Below are 21,684 nucleotides of genomic sequence, written 5' to 3'. Positions count from 1 at the left end.
AGTATTCAGGTGTACGTGGATTGTGTATCAGCTTTAACATCCTGGACCCTGGAGCTTTCCCACCCCTCTTGCTGGACCTTGCTGGTCTATGGCAGCTGGCTCTGGTAGCTGCATCTGTGACTGTTCCCTTGAGTGCCAGTAGCCTTCCTGCTGGGAAGCTTAACCCTTCCATGCACGTGTTTGGTCGTTGAACAACCCCCTACAAGCCTTGGGCTAATGCTACTGTCACTTCTTCACCCCCTGCTCCGTGGGACTCCCTGTGCCTCCCCGGACCCAAACTCTCAGGGGTTGAAGTTTACCCTTTTGACAGATCCTGATCGTGTCAGGTACAGCATTTAATCTCATGCAGCCTTTTCTCCCACGACTTTGTTTCTAGCGTTGCTTCTCTACCTGATTTGGCAACATTTCTGAACGTGCTTGTGCCTCTGCTGCCCACGTGTCTCATTGAGGAACATCCAAACCCTTCGATTGCAGAAGCATCGGGTTTGTGCTTCCCCAGCCGATGTATTCTCTTTCACCCTTGGATATTTTCTTGCAGAAACATTTATACAGCAATATGCATTGCACCATTTAAGATTGTTAATTGGAGATTGAATTACTTGTCAGCCTTTAAAAATGTAGTCCTCTGAGGTCAGCGAGGAGGTGGTTAGCGGAGCTGAATGGATGAGCTATTGCCTTCATTTTTTCCTCAAGCCCAATGATCATTGTCTCTGAGCTGGCTAGCCCTTCGGTGCCTTTTAACCTCTGGCACCCAATTCCCTCTGCAGCTCTGTGTGGGAAAGAAACTGGTGGGATCTCTGGTGGCTCCTGAGAAGACAGAAGAGCACCCCTGCAGAAGCAGGTTGGGGACCAGCCCCTGGTGGCCCTGGCAAACAGCATCCTTAACTCCTTGGCTGCAGGATTTTGGCACAGGGACTGGCCCAGCTCGTTCTGCCTTTGGACTGGGCTTAATTCCAGGCTTGTGCCTGTATTACATGTCCCTCCAGCTGCCCTGGGCACACGCGTGGACAGACGTGTCACACACGTGACAGCAGCCAGGGCTGGTTGGCACAACTTGTGAGTGCAGCCTGGGACTGCCTCTGCCTTTGCTGACAGAGCCTGACAAGTAAATACTGTGCTGCCGGGGTATTACAGAGGGATTTCGCCTGCGCAGCCCCTCACAATGCTCTGCCACTTCACTGAAATGTCTGGAGCACTCGGGAAAAGGAGCTGCATATTTATCTTGATCTCCAAAAAGGGATTTAAGGGCGAGAGCAGGCGGTATATTAGACTGTTTTCATTGCCTGTCAGCAGTGGTAAACCTGAGCTGTCTACAGTGTCTCTAGATAAGCAGCAGCAGAGGCCCATTTTGCATGTACATACGTTTGCATTAGTTCATAGATGGGGAGTTTAAATCCTCTTTATTTTTATTTTCCTCTGTGGAAGGCATTTAGCTAGGCTCGGGCCTGGCATCCGGAGGCCCGTGCTTTTCTTTCCCTTGAACCTAAATCTGTGCTGCTGCCTTTTCTACCATGCCTTTTTGCAGCTCTGATTTTGTTAGAGGAAGATGAAGGTGTTTGGGCTCAGAAGGGAGATGCAGGAACGTCTCTGTGATCAATCTGTCAATGCTAACATTGACTTGTGAATTCTGGGGCTAGTTGTGTAATTTCTGTGTCTTGGTTTCTTCTGTATGTAAACTGTGACTGGCACCTGTCTCACGGGGCGTTTTGTGAGGATCCTCCAGTGCTTGTAAAATGCTGAGTTTTGTGAGATGTTTTTTCTCCTCCAGAGGAAAATAAATTAGAGTTAGCCAATGCTAGCGTTGTGCCGTACCGGTCAGGCAGGGCTTTAGATGGGCACAGCAGCTCCTCACCCTGGCTGTGATTAACTGACCTTGTGCAAGAAGGAAGCAAATTGAGCCACTATAATAACCAGATCAGATTTTTCTATTTCCATACCCCTTTAGCACCTCCTTACTTTCAGCCCCAAAGATCAAATCCTGAGAAATGTGAGTACCCCTGTACTGCGAGTGAGATGATTTATGTCCCGAGCACTCATTGTAGGATGTGAGGATGAGGATGAAGTCAGACCTGAGCATCCCTTCTGTGAGGACCAGGCTGCCCGGGGGCTACTCCTCTCCTGGGGTGGCCCTTCTTCTTAAAACAAACTGCACTGGTTGGTTGGTGGGGGAGGGCAGGTTGGTTGTGTGTGTTTGAGGGGGGTTTTTTAAGATCTAAATGAAGCAGGTACGTAATGCCCTCTGTCTGTTAGAAAGACTCAACCCATAAAAATAACAAACGGCATGTATTTGCTAGAATGTCAAAGTTATGAGTTTATTTTGTAATGATGTGCTCCTGCCTTCATGAGGTAAACTGGCCGTGGCAGAGGTGTTATTAGTAATATGGACTCAGCGGAGCAGAAAGCCGAGTGACCGAGAGATCAGTGTATCAGTCAGCGAGAGGGCAAATGGAAAGAGACAGCAGGAGAATGAGAAAAGAGCTGCGGTGCCTGGGCTGAGATTAGAGATGGAGCCGTGCAGGAGAATTGGAAGCCCAGCAGTCAGAGTCTTATTCTTTCCAGGCTCTCTAAGGAGCTGGTGGGGTTTTATCTTTGCCGTACGCATCTTTATGCGCGGGGTTGGGTTTTTTCCCCAGTTAAAGGTTTAACTGGGTCCATCCTACCAGTTTCACTGAATTTCACTGAACTTTTTAGAGTTGGAAGGGACCATAGAGATCATCTAGTCCAACTCCCCTGCTGAAGCAGGATTGCCTAGAGCTAGAGCATGTTACTCAGGACTGCATCCAGGCGGGTCTTGAAAATCTCCAAGGAAGGGGACTCCACAATTGTCTTAGGGCTATTTTGAATTAGTGAGCTGAGCTTGGGTCAACCCCCCAGGAGACTTGATCATGTATCGGCTCCGTCGCTGCTTGGGGAAGGGTAAATCGAGTAACTGGCCCCTGCCTCAGTTTCCCCACTTGCATCGTTCCCCTTGGGGGTCACTATTCGTAAGATCTGACCTGCACACAGGGCTTGGGAAGGTGTATTGTCAGTGGTTTGCTCCATCCTGCGGTGAAGTGATCATGCCTTGCTGCAGGGATGGCCTTCTATTTATCACCATTTTTCACACCACCTTGTCCCATCCCATCCTCTGATGATTTTCCTGTTTTTCTTTCAAAAGGTGCTTGGTCGGGAAGTTTACACCTCCAACAACCAGCTGGGTGGGATCCAGATCATGCACAACAACGGAGTGACCCACGGCACTGTGTGTGATGATTTTGAAGGAGTCTACACTATTCTGCAGTGGCTTTCCTACATGCCAAAGGTAATTCCTGGTCCTGCAGTGCTCCAAGGTGCTGTTACCTCTTCGCTTTGCTCCCAGGGTTTTGGAGGGGAGCTTTCTCTGTGGGCTTTTTCTGTGTTTGTTTGTGCCTGGCAAAGGGGTTTAGGCCCACGATGAGGGCTGTTGAGCATCATGGTATCACAATGCATGAAGTTTTTTGTGTTAAAGTGCTGGAGGAACTGTGATGCAGGGACTGGCACTACCTTGGGTACTTCCACAGCTCTCCCCCTCAAAACTCTGGGCAGCAGGGTTTGATGTAAGGAATGGATTGTCTCCTACTGAAAAGACTCTAAAAGTTGCCCTCCGAGGCAGTAATTTGTAGGGGTTGATGTATATGTGTAAGCTGCTCTGCAGCCAGGAAGGCAGCAACAAGAACATACAGGTCACCTTCCTTCAGGAAAGAGTGCATAGAATGAGGCAGGTGGCCTGGTCACCTTTCAAAAATTAAATTGCAACCCCTTGCTAACGCTGGTGACGCCTGAAGTTCAAGAGCAAATGAAGTACAGTCTGTGCCATACTGGTGTAGTGGGAGGTGTCCCTGCCCACGGAGGGGGGTTGGAACTAAATGATCTTTAAGGTTTCTTCCAACCCAAACCATTCTATGATGCTATGATAAAGGAGGGTTTGAGAGAGTGCATGGAGCACCTTGGGAGTTTCCTCAGGCTCCTGCCGAGGCTCTGGAATCCCATCAGTTGAAGAGTTGCGCAGCGTGGGGGAAAGAGGGCTCTGACCAGGTCCTTCAGAGCCGGTGTTTGGTGCAAAGCTGTGCAGGAGAATGACTCCCTTCAATATTCTTCTTTTTCCCTTAGAGTGTATACAGCCCCGTGCCTATCCTCAAAGTCAAGGATCCTATAGACAGACCCATAGATTTTATTCCCACCAAGACTCCCTACGACCCTCGCTGGATGCTGGCTGGACGCCCAAATCCAAGTACGTAGATCTTTGGTGGCCAGGATGTACAATAATGTGCCTTATTTCACAACTGTTTGTTGAGGCTTTGTGTCTGCAGTCCAAATATATTTCAGGGCTTATAAAGTAATTAGTTCTAAACAATTTTGAGTGTAGCATACAAAAATCACATGTAAATTCTGAGAGCTTGAGGACACTTAGAATTATTGGTTACGTTTATAGATTTTCTTTTTTTATGGTTCAGAGGAAAGACCGTATACCAAGGCCTTTGCACTAAAAGAATCACGGTATTTCTGCAGATCTTGGAGAATAATTAAACTGGAAACACCGCAAACTGCTGAACCCCCACGCAAGCTTTTGGGGTTGTGCAGCCTGTGTATGTACAAGCTGCAAACTGGGTGACCATTACGCCTGCCGTTATTAATGAGTTTGGGGGGCTAAAATGAGATTTGTGATAAACTAAGTTTTCTGGTTTTGGATAATATTTTTTCATCATCTCTCAAGTAATTCATCCAGCTGTCTGAGTGCAGCTAACGCTGGCTTCCAAATCGAGTGACTTCAGATTTTAATTTAGTGGAAGCGTTAAGGAAAGCAGATGATTCCCTGTGATAAGTTAAAGCAGATATCTCCTAGGTGAAAAGTTAAAGCCATTTATTAGAGGAGATATTGCTGTGATATTCTTCAAACTGACGCCCGATACGAGGCCAGAATCTAAACGATCAGCTTTGGGCTCACGATAAAGAGATAATTTTGAAATGGATGGTCACATTTTACAGTGGGGCCACAGAGGCAAGGAATGTAGAACACAGTAATTACAAGTTTGGTCTTGATAAAACACTCTCCATCCTGTTTAAGTCAGCAGAGGTTAGCTTGCTTGGATCTCCACTTTTAATTGGTTTTGGACTTGGGTTTGCAGAAGCAGAGGTGCTTGTTCAGATTAAAGCATTCCTCGGGAGCTGTGTGCCAAGGGGTGAAGCTGGGAGGGCTCTGGGGGGGCTTGGGGTAGGGTTTTTTTGGCGGAGCTTCATGAAGCCCTAGTGGAAAGCAGGTGTCCCCAGAGAGCTGTGATTTCTGTCATTGTCTGGGTGGGGAAGAGTATCTCAACACCTTGACTTGGGGTTATACAGCTCGTAGAGGCTGGAGGACTGCAGAGAGAGCTGTCTGCAGATTGTACCCATCACTCCCTAGTCCAGCATCAGCAATCAGCCCAGATGGACACTCTTTGTCACGTTCACTGCATAGGGTTCAGGCTAAAAATATTGGAAAGCCTTCCTCCCATGGTCTTCCTCCGGACAGTGGGAATGGTGCCGTGCACTGCACAGACTGACACAGTGAGGCTGAACTCATTTGTAGTGTCTTTTGTGTCCTCTTAATGAACACCCACAGAAAGTAGAGAAATGCACCGTAAACTGCCACCCTGGTACCCTTAGGGGTAATTGTCATCCTGAGAATTCTATTTGAAGGGATGTTTGTGGGTTGTCAGTGCACAGCTCTGCTGTTCCACCTGGGGGAGGAGGGGTGTTGTCAATATATCAGGGTTTGGGATGCAGGAGGAGCCCCCCAAATCTGACACTGCACTGGCTTTATGAGGGACAAATAATACTAGTTCATAGTTGGTGTGATCAGGGTAATCAAACCCTCGTACTCAGAAGCTGATTATCTGCACGGGTCAGGAAAAGTTTATTTCTCTTGGAACTGCAGAGTCATCTTGGTAAATGTGCTCTTCGGGAACAGTTTGATTCCTCTCAAGCATTAGGTCTGGGCAGGAGAATAGGTCTGACCCCAAAGGAGTAACCAGGATGGTGATTTTTAAAGTCTATTTTTGTTTAGGGAAAGGGGCATCACTTGGTGTCTTCCACGGAGCAAGTAGGTTTTCAGTATCAGAGCACTTCATTTCACTTTTTCTAAAAGAATATGTGAAACACGCTTGGATTTGTGGTCTAGTTCTAAAATAACGTATCAATTTTTACATTTAGCTCCTGAGTTTCTTCAGCATTCTTTCTGAAAGGAAAGATTAGGCAGAATCAAGAGAAAAACGCGAGATAAGTTTTAAAATGGAAAGAGGCGTTTTGAAAAGCATCTTTAATGACTTTACAGCCTTTTGACAAATGTTTGTAGTGTCTTGAAAAAAACAGCGTTATTTATTTAAAAGCATGCGAAGTCCCTCTGCTATCCGAACCCCATCGTTTAACAATAAATGATGCTTTTGCTGATAAATGACTGTCTTTATGCAGACTAGCAAATGAAATAAGACATGATGGCTGAAGGCAGACAAATGCTCAGCTGTCTAATGTTCCCTTGTATTATAATCTATTTAAAAATAAATAAATAAAAAGACCGCGCCAAGTTCTCCAGTTGGCAATTTTAGGCAAGTTTCAGTTGCTCCTTTTATATTCTCTTTTCTTTCTTCCCTCCCTCCTCCCTCCTCTGATATTTCCATTTTTTTTCCCTTCCCTTTAGGTCAAAAAGGACAGTGGCTGAGTGGTTTCTTTGACAATGGCTCGTTCATGGAGATCATGCAGCCCTGGGCGCAGACAGTTGTGGTTGGGAGAGCAAGGTAAATTCTGAGATGCATTTTAGACATTTGTAGAAATCAAGTTTTCGTTACGCTTTGCCTTCTTCTAGAACCTCCTTTGAAAGTTGATGGTTGTAAGTAAAAATAAGACCTTACTTGGACAGGATACTTCTTCACCACACGAATGAAGCATGGTCTGGTCGTTTCTCCTCTTTTGCTCGGAGGTGACAGCTTTACCATCCACAAAAGCCAAAAAGAGAGAGATTGTTAGGAATGCTGGCAGGCGGTGTGTGGGTCCCTGGTGCAGGGAGGCTTTCGTGCAGCTTGTGCTCAGTTGAAGGTGCATTTATATGGTTTCTCCTTTTGCAATCTTATTTTGCAAGAAACTACTTGCTAAGACTAGAGCAAATTGCAATAAACTCTGCATAGGGAAGAGCTTAGCGTTGAGGTTTGTGTGGAATAATTGGCAGCATTTTCCAAGGCAGCACCCACAACACCTGATTTTGGCTGTTTTTCACGTAGCTCCGCAGAGCTGTGGCTCTCCCCTCCTCCCAAGGGGAGTCACTCCCCCTTACCTTGCTGTGAAGTGGCACCTGTGCAGGATTCTAAAATGTTCCTGTTGCCTTGAAATGTAGATTCCTGCCTTGAAAATATTTGCATTCTGGGTGCTGCAGGTCCCTGAACTCTCAGGGCTGGCAGGAAGCAGAAGCCTGGAGAAGGGATCCTGCCTTTTAACAGAATGCAAATCACAGCTGGGCTCAAAACCTCTCAGTCACCTTTTTTTCTAGTTTCTTTAGTTTTTTGCCCCTCCAAAATGGTGCTGTGAGTTTCCTAAGCTGATTGTCTACGTCCTCTCAGAATAAAGCCATTTTGAAAGAGTACATTTATCTCCCTTGAGTTTCCCCTACTCGTGCTCGAGCTGTCCAAACGCCACACGCTCGTCCTTTGTCACTCCTCGTTCCTCGGGCTGCCACCAGCTTCATACTCCTGCCTCCAGCAGACTCCCCCCTCCTAATTGATGTCAGTGGTTTTGGTTAATTGTCAGCCTGTTCTTTTGTGTCTGGTGTTTTGGTTAATTGTCAGCCTTTTTTTTTTTTTTTTTGTTAATGAGTGAAAGAGGAGAAAAAAAAAAAACCTGAAGTGTCTGAATGGGATCCTGGAGGCTTCAGGTGTTCCCTTAATGAGATCCGGTCGTGCCTGTGCACGAGGGGTGCTCAGGGGGCCTCAGCTCCCAGCAGAACTCTGCATCAAAGAAAAATCTTTTATTTTCAGATTTTGTCACCACCCGCACACTCAGTGTCACAGTGCCAACAACCCACAGCCAAATTACCTCAGAATGCTTACAGTCTTCTGCAAGTCCTGTGGCCATCCCTGGGGTCTGACTCCATCAGATTCTAGTTGCACCAAACTGGTGACACAAGGACCGACCGTAGTGCCAGGACATCCCCAGTGGTGCTGTCTTTGATTGCCAGAGCATCAGTGGAAGATGGGGAGAGACACCACTGTGAGAAACACACAGCACAACTGGGGTAGCCAGCTGGGCTCCCGGCCAGCATAGCCATGAATCACTGCTCTTTCTTATCTCCATGGTGTTGATAGCACATGGGGGGCCAGAATATTTGGCACTGGGAGCTCGCATTTCTGTTGTAGACTCTTTGAAGCCACATCTCTACAGAGTCCTCCTAGTGAAGGTCAGAGGGCCAGAGGTGAGATAGCAAAGCTTGTGGCATTCACTAGAGCTCATGTGCAGTATCTCAGAGGGTTGTGTCCACTGAGGACAGCTCTAAAATGGCCATCAGGAGCTGTGTTCCGGCAAAATGTTCCTCTGTTGCTCTTTTCTTAGGACTTTTGAGGGTCTTAAATGCATTTGGAACTGCCTTGGGGGCTGAGTGCTGGTACCACTTTCCACTCAGAATATTTTCTGATCTTTACACATTGTTGAGAGGAGCCGAAAATACCTGCTGACTCCGCTCCTGATTGTAGCACATAACCTTGAGATGTCCTGTGACCTTTTGGCACACTTTGGTATTTTTATCTGCCATCCCTGACACTCTAAAGTTTTATCTCATAACATCCCGTAATTATTTAAAGGCTTTTAGGTTAGCAATACACCAGGGGGACGGGGGAAATCAATGATTTGGCAAAGCTGGAAGGTCTCTGCCCAGGCCCATGCTCAGCTTCACTTGCAGTTCCTTTCTTCTGACAAATTCCAAGTTGCTTTGGACTCTCACACGCAGGTATATATAATACAAATGAAACTGACTTCTTTCCAAAGCAGTGGCATTTTGAAAAAAACAAATATGAATGTATTCTTCTGGGATTGTTACTGTAAGTGCTGCCAAAACTCATCTTTTGTATGTATGTTTGGAATATGTGTGCTGTTGGCTGTAAATTGTATTTTATTATTCTATGGCAACTTGTCCAGGGACACACTATAAAACAAGATGTAGCATCTTCATGTGCTAGCCTGATAAAATTTATATGAAGTATAATGGAAAACAGAAGTTGTTTTGAGCTGTTTTCAAGTTCAATAAATAACTGTAATACTTGGATAAAGATGTTCTTTATTAGGTCACATGGGCCCTAATATAGAAGTTATAAGTTACCGATTTAAGACGGCTTCTGCAATTACGGGTTTCTAGGCAGACTCTTAATCATAGTGAATGGGAATATTTCCAACCCCCCAGTGCACACAGGCCCTGTCTCTGTGCCTGCTGCAGCGCGTCTCGTCCCGCTGGAGGTGGCTGAGGAGGGAGCGTGGGCTCTGCTGGGACTCCCAGCCTGGGAGGAGGTGGTTTTCATCACAAGCGAGATGCCTTTTGTCTAACGGCGGGGTTGGATGCTGCAGAATGTGGAGTTGAGCATCCATCCTCCCCGGTGCCTGCGCTCCCTGCCCATCCCTCTGCCCTGCACCCTCCTCACCCTCGCAGGCATCCCCAGCAGAGGGGCTGAGGAGGAGATAGACAGGCAAACCCAAACCTTCCACCCGTCTTTGGGGTGACTGAGACATCAGCGTGGCTTAGACGTGTGGCCTCTGGATGTATTTCATCAGCTGACCATGCTTTTGAAAGTAGGGCTTGGGAAGCCTTGGGGTCTGCGTATTTTTTCTGAGCAAGAGCATCAGTATCAAAATCTGTAGAGTATGAGATTAAGGGTGGTGGAGATGTAGTTACATCGTTCAAAATTTGGGCTTTGGTTTATTCTATTTAATTTTTCGTGAGGTATGTGCCATTTTTTAGGACTAGATTTTGCTTTGAGAACTGTAAATTCCGCTCTGAAATTTAGCCGTGTGCCTAAACTCTTCCAAAAGGCCAGAACGCTCCTTCCACCCTTTGCGTGATTTGTCTCTCTTGAGTATTTTGATGCAAATTGGGAAAAAAAAAAAAAGTCTAGTTGTGTAAGAGTAGAAATATGAATTTTGATTTGTCTCTCCTGTTGCCAGGCTGGGAGGAATACCTGTAGGAGTAGTTGCCGTAGAAACGAGAACAGTGGAGCTCAGCATCCCCGCTGATCCCGCAAACCTGGACTCGGAGGCCAAGGTAGGTTGAACGTGTGCTCGGTGGCTTGTTTGTCCTCTGCAAGTGTCTGTGGGGAAAAGAGCACTTGTTTTGATGGGACTTTTTCCCCCAAAAATATGGGACAAAATGTATAGCCATTGCTTGGTGCTAATGCCCAGCAGCTGCTGGGAGGAGAGAGCGGGCAGTTGCGTTGGCCGTTTGTACAGGAGACATGTTCCTCAGCTTCTCTTGGGACTTAGCTGAGATGCAGGGACAAGGGCCCAGGAGATCTGGCCAGCAAAAATCATTTCCCTCTTCTCTTGCCGTGACCAGAGTGTTTCATGCTCACTCTGCTCTGACATTTTGCTTTTCTCCTGCCTGATTTCACAGCTCTGGCCCTGCATCATCTCTTTGGGTTTTTTTCCTTTGCATGTACTTTTCTCTCTCTTCTTCTCCTTCACCTTCTAACAGCAGATGTAGTATCAGGCTTTCCATCCTATCTCCATTCCTCTTAGCTAGACCTGTGGGGACACTCCTGTTGATGTTGGTGACAGAAGGATTGTCCTGAATTTTTTGTGGGCGAGCAGATCCGAAGCTGCTGTGTTCCTTGTTCACATTTACTTCCATTGTTCCTTGTTCCATATAATTCCACGTCACAGCTCTTGCTGCATCCATTTCTATATTTTCATGCTAACTCTTCTGTTAACGTGTTTCAAGGCTTAACAGTCCTTGTCCACTGCCCACAGATCATCCAGCAGGCTGGCCAGGTGTGGTTCCCTGATTCGGCCTTTAAGACGGCGCAGGCCATCAATGACTTCAACCGAGAGGGGCTGCCCCTGATGGTCTTTGCCAACTGGAGAGGCTTCTCCGGGGGAATGAAAGGTAATCCTCAGTTTGTTATTTTCCAAATAAGCAACGCAGTTGTATTTTTATATCTACCCTCATACACAGTTTTAGGAACTGACCACATCGTCTGCAGGGACACCAGGTGATTGGGTGGTAACGGTGGTCTAGTTGCTAACAAAATTTCCAGCTGCCAACCTGTGCTAATTAAATCCTAATTGCAGGAACCCCCTTCTGCTCAGAAAGCTTTAATGTCCTTCTGCCTCAGCTTAAAAACGGGGCTGGATAAGGCAACATTATGGCATATCAGAAATGTATAGGCATATTCCATCAAGGGGAAACATTGTCTGGTTGACAATTTTTCCCCCTGTGATGCTGTCGTAGGGAGGGCTGTTCCCCAGGTGACTCTTTGGGTGGTGATGGTCGTATGAACAGTTCTAAAACCTCTCAGTTAATATACCAGCAGTTACATTTTTGTACCTCATATTGCTACTTGAAATTTTTGTGAAGTGCCAAGAATGTGAGATTGATGCTATAAAATTTAAATAAGTAGAAGATGACAGCCTCTTGTGACATGTGGCACTTAACAAACACAGGAGAAAAGTTAGAGATGCTCTAGCACGATTAAAGTTCCTGCTCTGGAGGGACTGGGAGGGTGACAGTGTCTCCTGAGCAGGACACAAAGCAATGCCTTTGGGTTTGCAGATGCAAAGGTGGAAGATGGCAAAAGATGGCAAAATTATTTCCTTGGGAAAATACCTGTTACCTTTCAGGGTGGTTTCTGCTCCGTGTGCTGCTACCGCACTCCCTGAGTGACTTGCTTTCCTACTTTCCAATTTATGGGGAAGTAGTTGATTAATGAATGCTTGGTGAAGTTATGATATTATTTTGCCTTAGCGTGTTCTGAGATCTGGTGAACCCTTTGCTGGGTTCCTGAGTTTAGCTTTGGAGGTGAGACCAGAAGCCCAAGGTGGAGAAGGTCCCTGGAGGATGCTGATGTTCATATCGCCTGGACCCACACGGGGAGGGGGAAGAGCAGAGCCATTATGATTTGCACCCTGGTCCCTGCATTTTCCTGCGATTTTGGTCTCTCCTGACCCTCTGGGGGCTCCTCGGGGAGTTGTTTGCGGTTTTGGTTTCAGTGCTGGCTGGGGATTATGCAGGGAGGGAAAATAAACAATTATGCCACCCCTCAGTGCACACAAACACACTGCCAGGAGCCGACTGCACTGTGGGTAAAATGACTCCAAAATTGTGTGTAATGAGTAGGAAAAGATTAGAGACAGCTCTTGCTATGCTGAAAATTGACATTAGTGGAGGGGGGGGAAAAAAAGATAGGAAAAAAAAAAAACCCACCCTCTTTACTAGTCGGCCTAGGAGGTCTAATTCAAGCCGTAAAATAAATAAATAAGTAACATAAATAAAGGCGTATCACAATGGTGGTGGTGGTTTCCCCCAATGAGCTCTATCTGGCCGGAAGGCTATTCAGCATAATGCAAAATTAAATTATAAAAACTGGCTTGAATATTTAGATGGAGGAGCCATTTGGAAGTGGTTTATTTAGGCGAACCGGCGGTGACCCACGACGGGGAGACATCAAGCGTGAAATTTACTGGAAATTAGCACCAGGGTCTTGGACTCGGCATGAATAGTTTGATCGCATGCAAATCCCCGCCACATTAAACTGCGGCGCCGCTTGTGTACGGGGGCACTCGCAGTTGGTTTTTTCATGTTTTTACTTATTATTTTTTCCTGGGACGGGTTATAAATAACAATAAAAAAAAGGAAAAAGAAAGAAATGGGCAGAATGAAAAGGCTGTTTTAAATCTCTGATTACCTGGGTGCGGGCTGACGGTGTCGCCCGCGTGTAATGGGTTTAGGAGGGACGTTCTGTGTCTGCAGCCGACACACGCCTGGTGTTTACCTTCAGGTCCTATCTGATAATCCAGCCAAGCTGATGAGATCCGTTCCAGCTTTGGAGGTTCAGGGCACGCTGCCCGACCTGATGGAAAGCGCAAAAAGCTGTCTGCTGCCTTTCTAGCCTGTTCCCTGCATCCCACTGCCAATATTTACACGGGCAGGGGAATGAGAACAGCTTCCAGCAGATCCTGTGTCTGCGCGTAGCAGCTGAGCGGGCAGGGGATGAAGCTACCGAGCAGCACTGCTCTTCTAGAGGACTTCTGCAGCATTTCTGTCTGGCACGTGGCTTATTATGCTCGGGTTTCAACTAATACAGGAGTTAAATCTGGCCCAGAAATATAATATTTAACTTTAATTTCTCCAGTCGCACCGTGAGCAACTTCTTCACAAGAGGAGCTGTGCAAACAGGCGGCTCTGTAAATGTGTGTGGGGTTCTTTGTGCATGGATGGGGGTGGGAATGGTCAGGTTTTGTTTTAAGCAGAGTAAGGGTGGTAGTTACAGTAGTAACAGTTTATAAAGTTTGCACTCGGGCTGTATGGGCGGCTCAGCCCCAGAGCAGTGGGCACCAGTGGGACCTGGCATCACTCACCACCTGCAGCAGTCACACTGGGTGCACTATTTTCCATCGTAAGAGCAGAGAATTCAGCAAAATTGCAAACAAGAGGCAATACTCACAGTATGGGAAATGTTTCCTGCTTTCACAGTCAAACACAGCGTTAACGTAAATCAGGGAGGTTATGTGTTGTGGTGTTTGGGTATGGGGAATGCAGGCACGGGTCTGGAGTTGTATTTGCAGTATTTTTATGATCTTCATCAACTCTACTTAGATTTTACCTCTTCAAAATAGACATTCTTGAAGAGTCCACACCTTGCTGAACTGGTACGTGTGTGCAAATGGAGCGGTTGAGATGGTGGGAGGAAAAAGCCCTGCAGAAGAGCAGGGACCCTCCATAGCCTGTGGCCACCACGGGTCCCCTGGGCTCCTCTCTGGAGCTCAGCAGCTTCCGTGGCCTGGAGCTGTGCGTGGCACCATGGGGACCCTTTGTGTGATGAGCTCTTCCTTATCTGAGCAGCAGAGGAGTTCACAGCCAGATCAGAAAGTTTTAAGGGTTATCTGTAGCCTAAGAAGCCACAGCTGTAGCCTGCAGCAGCAAGTTTTGAGGTGCAGGAGAAGCCAGCAGTTGGTATAAATCCATATAAAAAATATTCAACTAAGGCTGTTGGGACGTTCTAGGAAAATTAAATGCTGTTTTGTAGGATCCCAAAAGGTGTAACTCTTTAGAGAACTCCATGGCAGTGAAGTTCATGTTTCTGGATGGCTTTGCAAGTCAGATCCTGGAAGTGTTGTAGGCACAGAAATGCCACCCTGACCTTGCTGATGCCACCTGGGAACCCCCAGAGAGATTTGGGGTTACGCACAGAAAGCATCAAGTTTTTCTCAATTTCTCTGCTCCTCCTCCTCCCTTGTTCAAACAAGTAGCACTTCTTTTTTTCTGCACTTAACCTGAGTAAAATATATACCCTTGGCAGGAATGAAAAATGTATTGCTAATTACGCAATTATTTTATTATGTAGCACTAGTAAAAAATGTCTAGTAAAGAATTAATTCAGTTAAAATAATTTGAATCAAGCAATTATTTTCTTAACACTAGAATTAGCTGAAAGTACTTCAAGTGGTTTATTACTAGCACTACATAATAAAATAATTGTGTAATTAGTAATAAATTTGTCACCCCTTTTGAGGTCTTTTTCTTTGCTCAGGACAAAGGAAAAGGTTAGAGTTTTGTTTGGTTCTCAGTCCCCGCCGTCTCTGCCAGAATTTATGTTTATTTGCAATTAGAGGAAATGAATTGTTCTTCTCTTCATCAGCATTTGACATTTCTTAAATAACGTGAAACTCCTTTTCTTGGGGACTTGGACAATGACCTTGCAAATGAGATGGAGAGATCTCATCAGTGCCTATGGTACTAATAGATATATACACACATGTATATACACCTCTCTCTCACTTGCTCTATATATCTTAATGTGCATATATACATATATATGCATATAAGTAAATGCTTGTGTGTTCTCCCAAAGAATCCAAGGGCTCATACATACAGACCACTTAGTTTTTCTGTTCTATCCACTGGTATTTTAATGGCCAGAAAAAATTAGGCAAACTGGGAGGTGCTAAGCAAGGAACTAAACCGATGGAGGGGATTGGAAATACCGTCCTGGGAGATATGAGAAATGAGTATCTGTAGTGTGTCTAAGGAAAGAAAAAAACACTGAAAAACCTACTGCTATTTATAGCAAGCCCGAAGGAGCAGAGAGATTCTGTAGGGTGGTGCAAGGAGAAGTAATATGAAATTAATAGGGATGGGGAAGGAGGGGAAGTTTGGTGAAATACTGAGGAGAATTTCATCTATTTGGCTGTGGAAATGGCCCTAAAGAACGAGTAGATTTATTGTTTTGGATTTCTAAATGAAAGCTTTAAAATGCACTGGAAAAGAAACGTAGGATACAGTTCTGTGTGAACAAAGAAATGGACTAGATGATCTTAATAAGTATTTTTCATTTCTTGTGTATTTGATTTGATACTTTTATATATAATTATATGTAACAAAATATATATATAAGAGGGTGCCTGTTTCCATTACAAACTATATCCATTATAAACTGTATCATCTGATATAAATTCTTTTGCCTTCCTTTTTTCTCTTTTATTTAAATCACCTTTGGGGCTGATATTTTCAATGTACTGTCTTTACACAGAGGAGTTGTTCTTATTAATTTTGAGCAAAAATGCCTTAAACAAATTCTAATGCCAGAAGAGAAGAATGCTATTTCACATCTGAACCCTCCCCACATGCTAATTTTTATAAAGATATGCAAAAGGTCTGCTGCTGGTCGGTGCCCCACAAACGTTACATGAATCATGACACTGGTCCGTGGTATTGAGTTTGAAATTGAGGGAGTGGAGTGATAGGACAAGGGGGAACTATTTAAAACTGAAAGAGGGGAAATTTAGATTAGACACTGGGAAGAACTTCTTCGGTGTGAGGGTGGTGAGAGCCTGGCCCAGGTTGCCCAGAGAAGCTGTGGCTGCCCCATCCCTGGAGGGGTTCAAGGGCAGGTTGGAGGGGGCTTGGAGCAACCTGGGCTGGTGGGAGGTGTCCCTGCCCAGGGCAGGGGGTGGCACTGGGGGGGCTTTAGGGTCCCTTCCAACCCAAACATTCTATGATTCTATAAAATTGGGTGGCTGTGCTCATATTTAGTGCAGAAATAGCTGACCTGACTTCCAGAATGGCTGAAATACTGGTTTGGCTGGGAAGGAAGGGGTGGATTCTCTCCAGGACACATGGTGTAGGACTGGCTGGTGTGACCTGAGGACCCTGCAGTCCATGCTTTGTGACTGGATGTGGTTATGGGGGAAGCAACCAGAGCAGATCTCCAGAGGGGAGGTCCCATGGCTGGGAGCTGTGAGAACATCTCTTTTCTCCTTGGATGCTGCTGTGGGAGCATCTCATTGCAAGATGGCAAGTCCATCTTGCCCAGGACCAGATAACACCAGCCAGAGCTGGCAGTGCTGTAGCAGGAGGTGGTTGTAAGAGCTGAATAACTGTGTTTTTCCCCCAGTTTGAGCCAGCGTGAGAGGGCTGGAGCCCTGCCGTGCTGTGCCTTCAAGAGCTGTGTCCTTTTTTCCACAGACATGTACGACCAAGTGCTCAAGTTTGGTGCCTACATTGTGGATGGCCTGAGAGAGTATCGTCAGCCCGTCCTCATCTACATCCCACCCCAAGCGGAGCTGAGAGGAGGGTCCTGGGCCGTGATCGACCCCACCATTAACCCTCGTCACATGGAGATGTACGCAGACCGGGAGAGCAGGTACGGCCCCGGGGAGCTTTCTCCTCCCTCCAAAACTTCCTGCTTTGAGGCATAATCACCCGGCTGAGCCAGAAGCTTGGAGAGTCTCTTGAGCCAGACTTAGATGGGGTAAATTCTGTAGGGGGTGTGAGCCAGCCTCTGAGGAGGTTCATGGCTGACATTCACAAAGCACAGCGAGATGTTGGTACTTAGGATTATTTTTTTTTACCATTCTGATATTTCCACACGCTGCTTTGTGCTTTGAAACAGGTGCCTGTGCAAACAATTTTGCAAATTAAATAAGTGTAAATAAGTGTCTACTTTAAAATCCCCGAGTGTTGTACTATCTGTCGTATCGGCGCTTGGGTCGTTGCGCTTCTTTAATTAAATACAACTTGCGTAAGTGAAGTTCTACTTATTGGTGATTCAGGATATAAAACTACAGACAGGTCTTGGAAGCAGGTTTCTAAAAATATTTTAAAGCAGCTCTAAAATATAGAGATACTGAATCATTGGGAGGAAGAAGCCAGCCCCAGCTGGGGTAGCAGATAGAAGGAAGGTGCACAGAAGGACAGCATGAATCTTGTGCTGTCGGGGTGTCCTCTCAACCCCGGCCATCTCAGCAGGGCAGAATTCCTGGGCAGCTGCTCTGGGGGAAGAATAAAAAGCTCCCCACCTTGCCAGACATCGGGAAGGACCGTGTGTGGTTTGCAGAGCTGTAGTTGGACTCTAGAGGTCTTGAGCTCCAGCAGCCAAGAAAGAGATTATTTTGCAAAATGTGTCATCCTGTCCCTAAGAACCGTTAAACCTTTGTAATAATTCTCATCGCTCTTGCTGTTCCCTCACCCTCAGCACTGACCTTCCTCCTCCTTGTTACTGCCACCCTCACAGTTAAAGACTGAAATGATTTTATTTCCCAAGCCCAAGTTTCCTATCACGTGCTCCTCTCTCTCTGACCTGGGAAGTGGGCAGGATCTCTAATGAAAATGGCCGGTTAATTGGTTTGTTCCATAAAGCTTACCTGCCTTTCCAAAGAGCTTTCAGGTCACAGCTTAGAAGAGAGTGTGAAGAGCATTGCCTGTACCAAATTCTGTTGGATAAACCTGTTTCTGTGAAGCCTGGTGTGCGTTTGTGGTGTTGGATAAATGATAGCTAAGATTCTTTATTTCTTGTTCTCTCTTTCTCTTTGTTTTGTCTCGTCCACCCCTTCTCTTCTTCTTTTACATACTTTCTAGATAACATTGAACCGTTCCGTTTTGTGTTTCCCCTTGTCTGATGACCTGAAAGTGCCTTTCTTTTCTCTTTTCCCCGTCACTGCTCAGAGGAGGGATCCTGGAGCCGGAGGGGACGGTGGAAATCAAATTCCGCAGGAAGGACCTGGTGAAGACGATGAGGCGAGTGGACCCGGTGTACATCCGCCTGGCAGAGCGCCTGGGTATGTCTGATCCCTTCCTCTGCTGGCTAATGAATGTGTTTATAGACCTTAAAAAGGGGCACTGAGGCATTTTATCAAATTCATGATAATTTTTATTTACCGTCATCTAACTTGGGAAGAAAACCAGCTGAGACAAGCTGCATGTAGGTACATGAGAGGGATGATACTCACGTGCGTGCTTGGGGTGTGTGTAATATCGTGTCTTTTTGAACTGATTTCTTTTTTAATTGAATGGGTCTTGCAAGAGACACTTACTCCAGATGCTTGAGTCTAGTTTCCATCTCAGCAGTTACTCAGCTCATGGGCCAAACCCTCAGCTGGGGTCATTTGGTGTAACTTAAGAAATTGGTGGAAGACACTTTAGGCTGCTGGACTATCCCTGTGTTTCTGAGCTAGTGTTGAGTAATGATATCTCCAAGAAAATAAACAATATTCTTCAGCTCCTCACTAAAATGCGGGGTGACCTGTGGTGCTGGGTGGCTGGCACCTCCCTGCCTGCCTTGGATTATTACTGTGCCTCGTGCTCCAAACGATCCCAGCTCCTGGTGCCCACCCAACAGCCCAAAATACAGAGTGTGCGGCAAAATGCACTTAATATCAGATATGTGCTCTCTCAGGGGAATAGACTCTTTAAAGAGTTCTTTACTATCTCTTCCTATAAGAGTATAATCTTACAGAGCCTCTTTTTACCTCCAAAATTGACTCCATTTCAGTAGTGGAAGAAGCATGTAACGTGGGGTGGTTAGAATTTATAAAGCCTTTTGGGATCCTTCAGGAGGAAAAGTGTTCTGCAAATGACTGATAAATCGTGGCTATTGCTGCAGTTACATTTTATTATTTGACTTTTTTTTTAATTTATGGCAGTGCAACAATTTATACACAAAACAACCATTCTGATGTGCCTTGGGAAGAGAATAATAATTGTGAGGGGTGCGGGGAGCGTTAGGAATCAGACGGCTTGCTGCAAACCGGGTTCTTACTGATGTCTTTGAGAGCAGCGAAGACATTTGTTCTTTTTTTTCTTTTTTTTTTTGTATAATGACAGTATTGTGACACTCTCTTTGTTTTCTCTCACTGTGCTGATGCTGTCTGGGCAGAGCAGGTCAGGGTGGTGGAGGTTTGCAGACCAGCACAAGGCAGCAGCTTTATCTGAGCTCAGGTCTTGCTCCTGAACATTCTGGGTACCCAGGGGGTGGATGTGCTCTTCTGGCTGCCCCTGTCTGCTGGAATTAAAACCCAGTTTCAATGGCTGTAGTTGCAGGGAGGAGATTCTTTTCACAAAACCTCACTTTTGACCTCGGTGAGACTTGTCGGTGTCCCTTTAGGAGCAAATAGAGAGCGTGACCACAGGGAGCTGTGGAGCCCCAGCACAGGGCCCTGACTAATGCTCTCCCGAGGAGTTTCACACTCAGGCAGGGTAAAGGCAGCCCTGGTGCAGGTCCCCAGGGAAGGAGAAATCAGATGGGTGGTCGGAGCAGGCAAAGTGCTGAGCAGTCAGCTCCAGTCCGTGCAGATAAATGGCACTACGGCAGGAGCACTGTTTGCTGAGAGCATTTCCCTTCTCCTCATGTAAAAACCACCGGCTCTGCCCACCAACAAACCAACCTCCTGCCTCTGCAAAGAAGCGGAGTGTGCTGTGCGGGGCTGGATCCTCCCCAGGAGCAGAGTCACTGGCTGTGGACAAAGAGGGCAGCTGGAGGGTGTAAATCTTGATGCCGTGGAGGAAGGTGGGGAGCAGAGAATGTGAGCTTAGTCCTTGTCAGGTGGCACTTCCAGAGGGTCTGTCTCCCGGGGTGGGTGTGGGACACCCACGGAGCATCCTTGAATCCCACTGGTGGGACCTGCACCAGCATCCCCAGAAGAAAATACAGGGAGGAAGAGGGGGTTCAGTTTTCTGCCAACAGTCTCAAAAATCCAAGGCTGCTCTATGTGAGGAGGCAGCAGCCTGTTCGGGGCTTTTTCCCCCCCTCCTCTTCCTCTACAGGGTAATTACTCCCAGCAAACTCCATACACTTTAATTAAAATGACTGCAACACAAGAGCAAGTCACTTACAACTGTACATACCGAGAGCTCTAAAAGCTTCAGTCACTGATAAGCATCTCACTTAGATGGCTCGTAATTGCTCCCAACATCGGGCGATCATTGCTGTTGTTTTGCCACTAATTCGGTTCTGTAGCGGGAAAAGCCGAGATTGCAGGACACACTGAATTGCATAATTTTTTTTCTCTTTTTTTTTTTTTTCCCTTTTTTTTTTTTTTTTTTTTTTTTTTGCTGGTTTTCTTTCTGGCCAATTTAAAATTTGTCAAAGTCGGTCTTCTTCTGGATCACTGCCCTTTGATATTTCGCGCACTCCATTTGCCACAAACAAGCCGCAGGGCCGCAGTTCATGCTGACTCCAGCAGAAGCAGAGAAAGCTCCATTTATCTTACACTGCCTGCTGAATTCTTACTCATTAGCTGGGGGTTCACTGCCTCTCTTTAACCCCTGAATGGCTGTCATCCCTCCCTGGAGCTGCTGAAGAGCAGGGGGGGGTGGGAAGGGCCCTGCCTGTTGCGGAGGGGTGGGGAGCGCTCTCCTCCCAGTGCATCTTCCCACACTGGGGTCGGACTTGTGACTGGGGAGCAGGAGAGCAGGGAAGGCTGGCAGATATTGAATAATTTGACATAAATCTGTTCATTATCAATTCTCCGGCGCTACTCCTGAAATGTTTATTAGCCCCGTGTTTTATTAAAATGTCACTCAGGGTTTGGGCTGTGACAAACCAGCCAACGGCGCGGAGCAAAGGGCGAGGAAGGGGAGGATGGTCCTTCTCCTGCCCCAGAGCACGTTTCCACATGCAGTAGGTGTGCAAGGAGAAATGTAGGAGCAATTCAGATTGCAGGCCTCGGGCCGGAGTTCAACATGCAGAGATCCAATTTTATTTTATTTATTTATTACAATTAGAGTCAAGCGTTTAGGAGTGGAATAAGAAGTAACTTTGTTCTGCAAGATTCCGGGCGTGTAATGTGTCAGATGCACGGTGTAATGCACCCAAAAATGTGGGGGAATATGAATGAAAGAAATGGCCAAATGGCTCAAGTGAGAGCGAGGGTGGATATTGCATTTTCACATTTCTCCTGTCAGGTATTTATCTCATAGCAGAAGGGAAACATCACCAGGTATATGTTGTAATAGTGTGAATATCCTCTTCAGCTGATCCTATGACATAGTTGCCCGTCTGCTGGGGCGCATCTTTAGTTTTATTTGGAATTAGATGCTCATTTTGCCTGTGTACACTGTACAAGGTGCAGGAGGGGGGAGCAAACAGCCCTTTGGGAAGTGGGAGGCAGTGATAGTTTTCTACAAATTCCCTCCCCTTCCCACAGGTAATATTCCAGCAGCCCCTGCTGCTG

General features: G+C 46.3%; 1 protein-coding gene across 5 annotated transcripts in view; it reads left to right on the top strand.

The window, feature by feature from the left end:
• The window catches only part of ACACA (acetyl-CoA carboxylase alpha), a 138,337-nt gene that overhangs the window by 104,501 nt on the left and 12,152 nt on the right, over positions 1 to 21,684 (top strand). For all 5 annotated transcript variants that reach the window (XM_014959434.1, XM_014959519.1, XM_014959280.1 and 2 more), the window contains 7 exons: positions 3,158 to 3,301; positions 4,129 to 4,249; positions 6,689 to 6,785; positions 10,186 to 10,282; positions 10,987 to 11,122; positions 16,700 to 16,877; positions 18,179 to 18,291. In XM_014959434.1, the coding sequence (XP_014814920.1) occupies positions 3,158 to 3,301; positions 4,129 to 4,249; positions 6,689 to 6,785; positions 10,186 to 10,282; positions 10,987 to 11,122; positions 16,700 to 16,877; positions 18,179 to 18,291 (886 nt within the window). The remainder of the gene's footprint in view (positions 1 to 3,157; positions 3,302 to 4,128; positions 4,250 to 6,688; positions 6,786 to 10,185; positions 10,283 to 10,986; positions 11,123 to 16,699; positions 16,878 to 18,178; positions 18,292 to 21,684) is intronic.

The sequence above is a fragment of the Calidris pugnax genome, unplaced genomic scaffold (assembly GCF_001431845.1).
Source record: "Calidris pugnax isolate Ruff unplaced genomic scaffold, ASM143184v1 scaffold45, whole genome shotgun sequence".
Taxonomy (NCBI): domain Eukaryota; kingdom Metazoa; phylum Chordata; class Aves; order Charadriiformes; family Scolopacidae; genus Calidris; species Calidris pugnax.
Note: the sequence above shows the minus strand (reverse complement) of the source record. Positions and strands in the feature narration are given on the sequence as shown.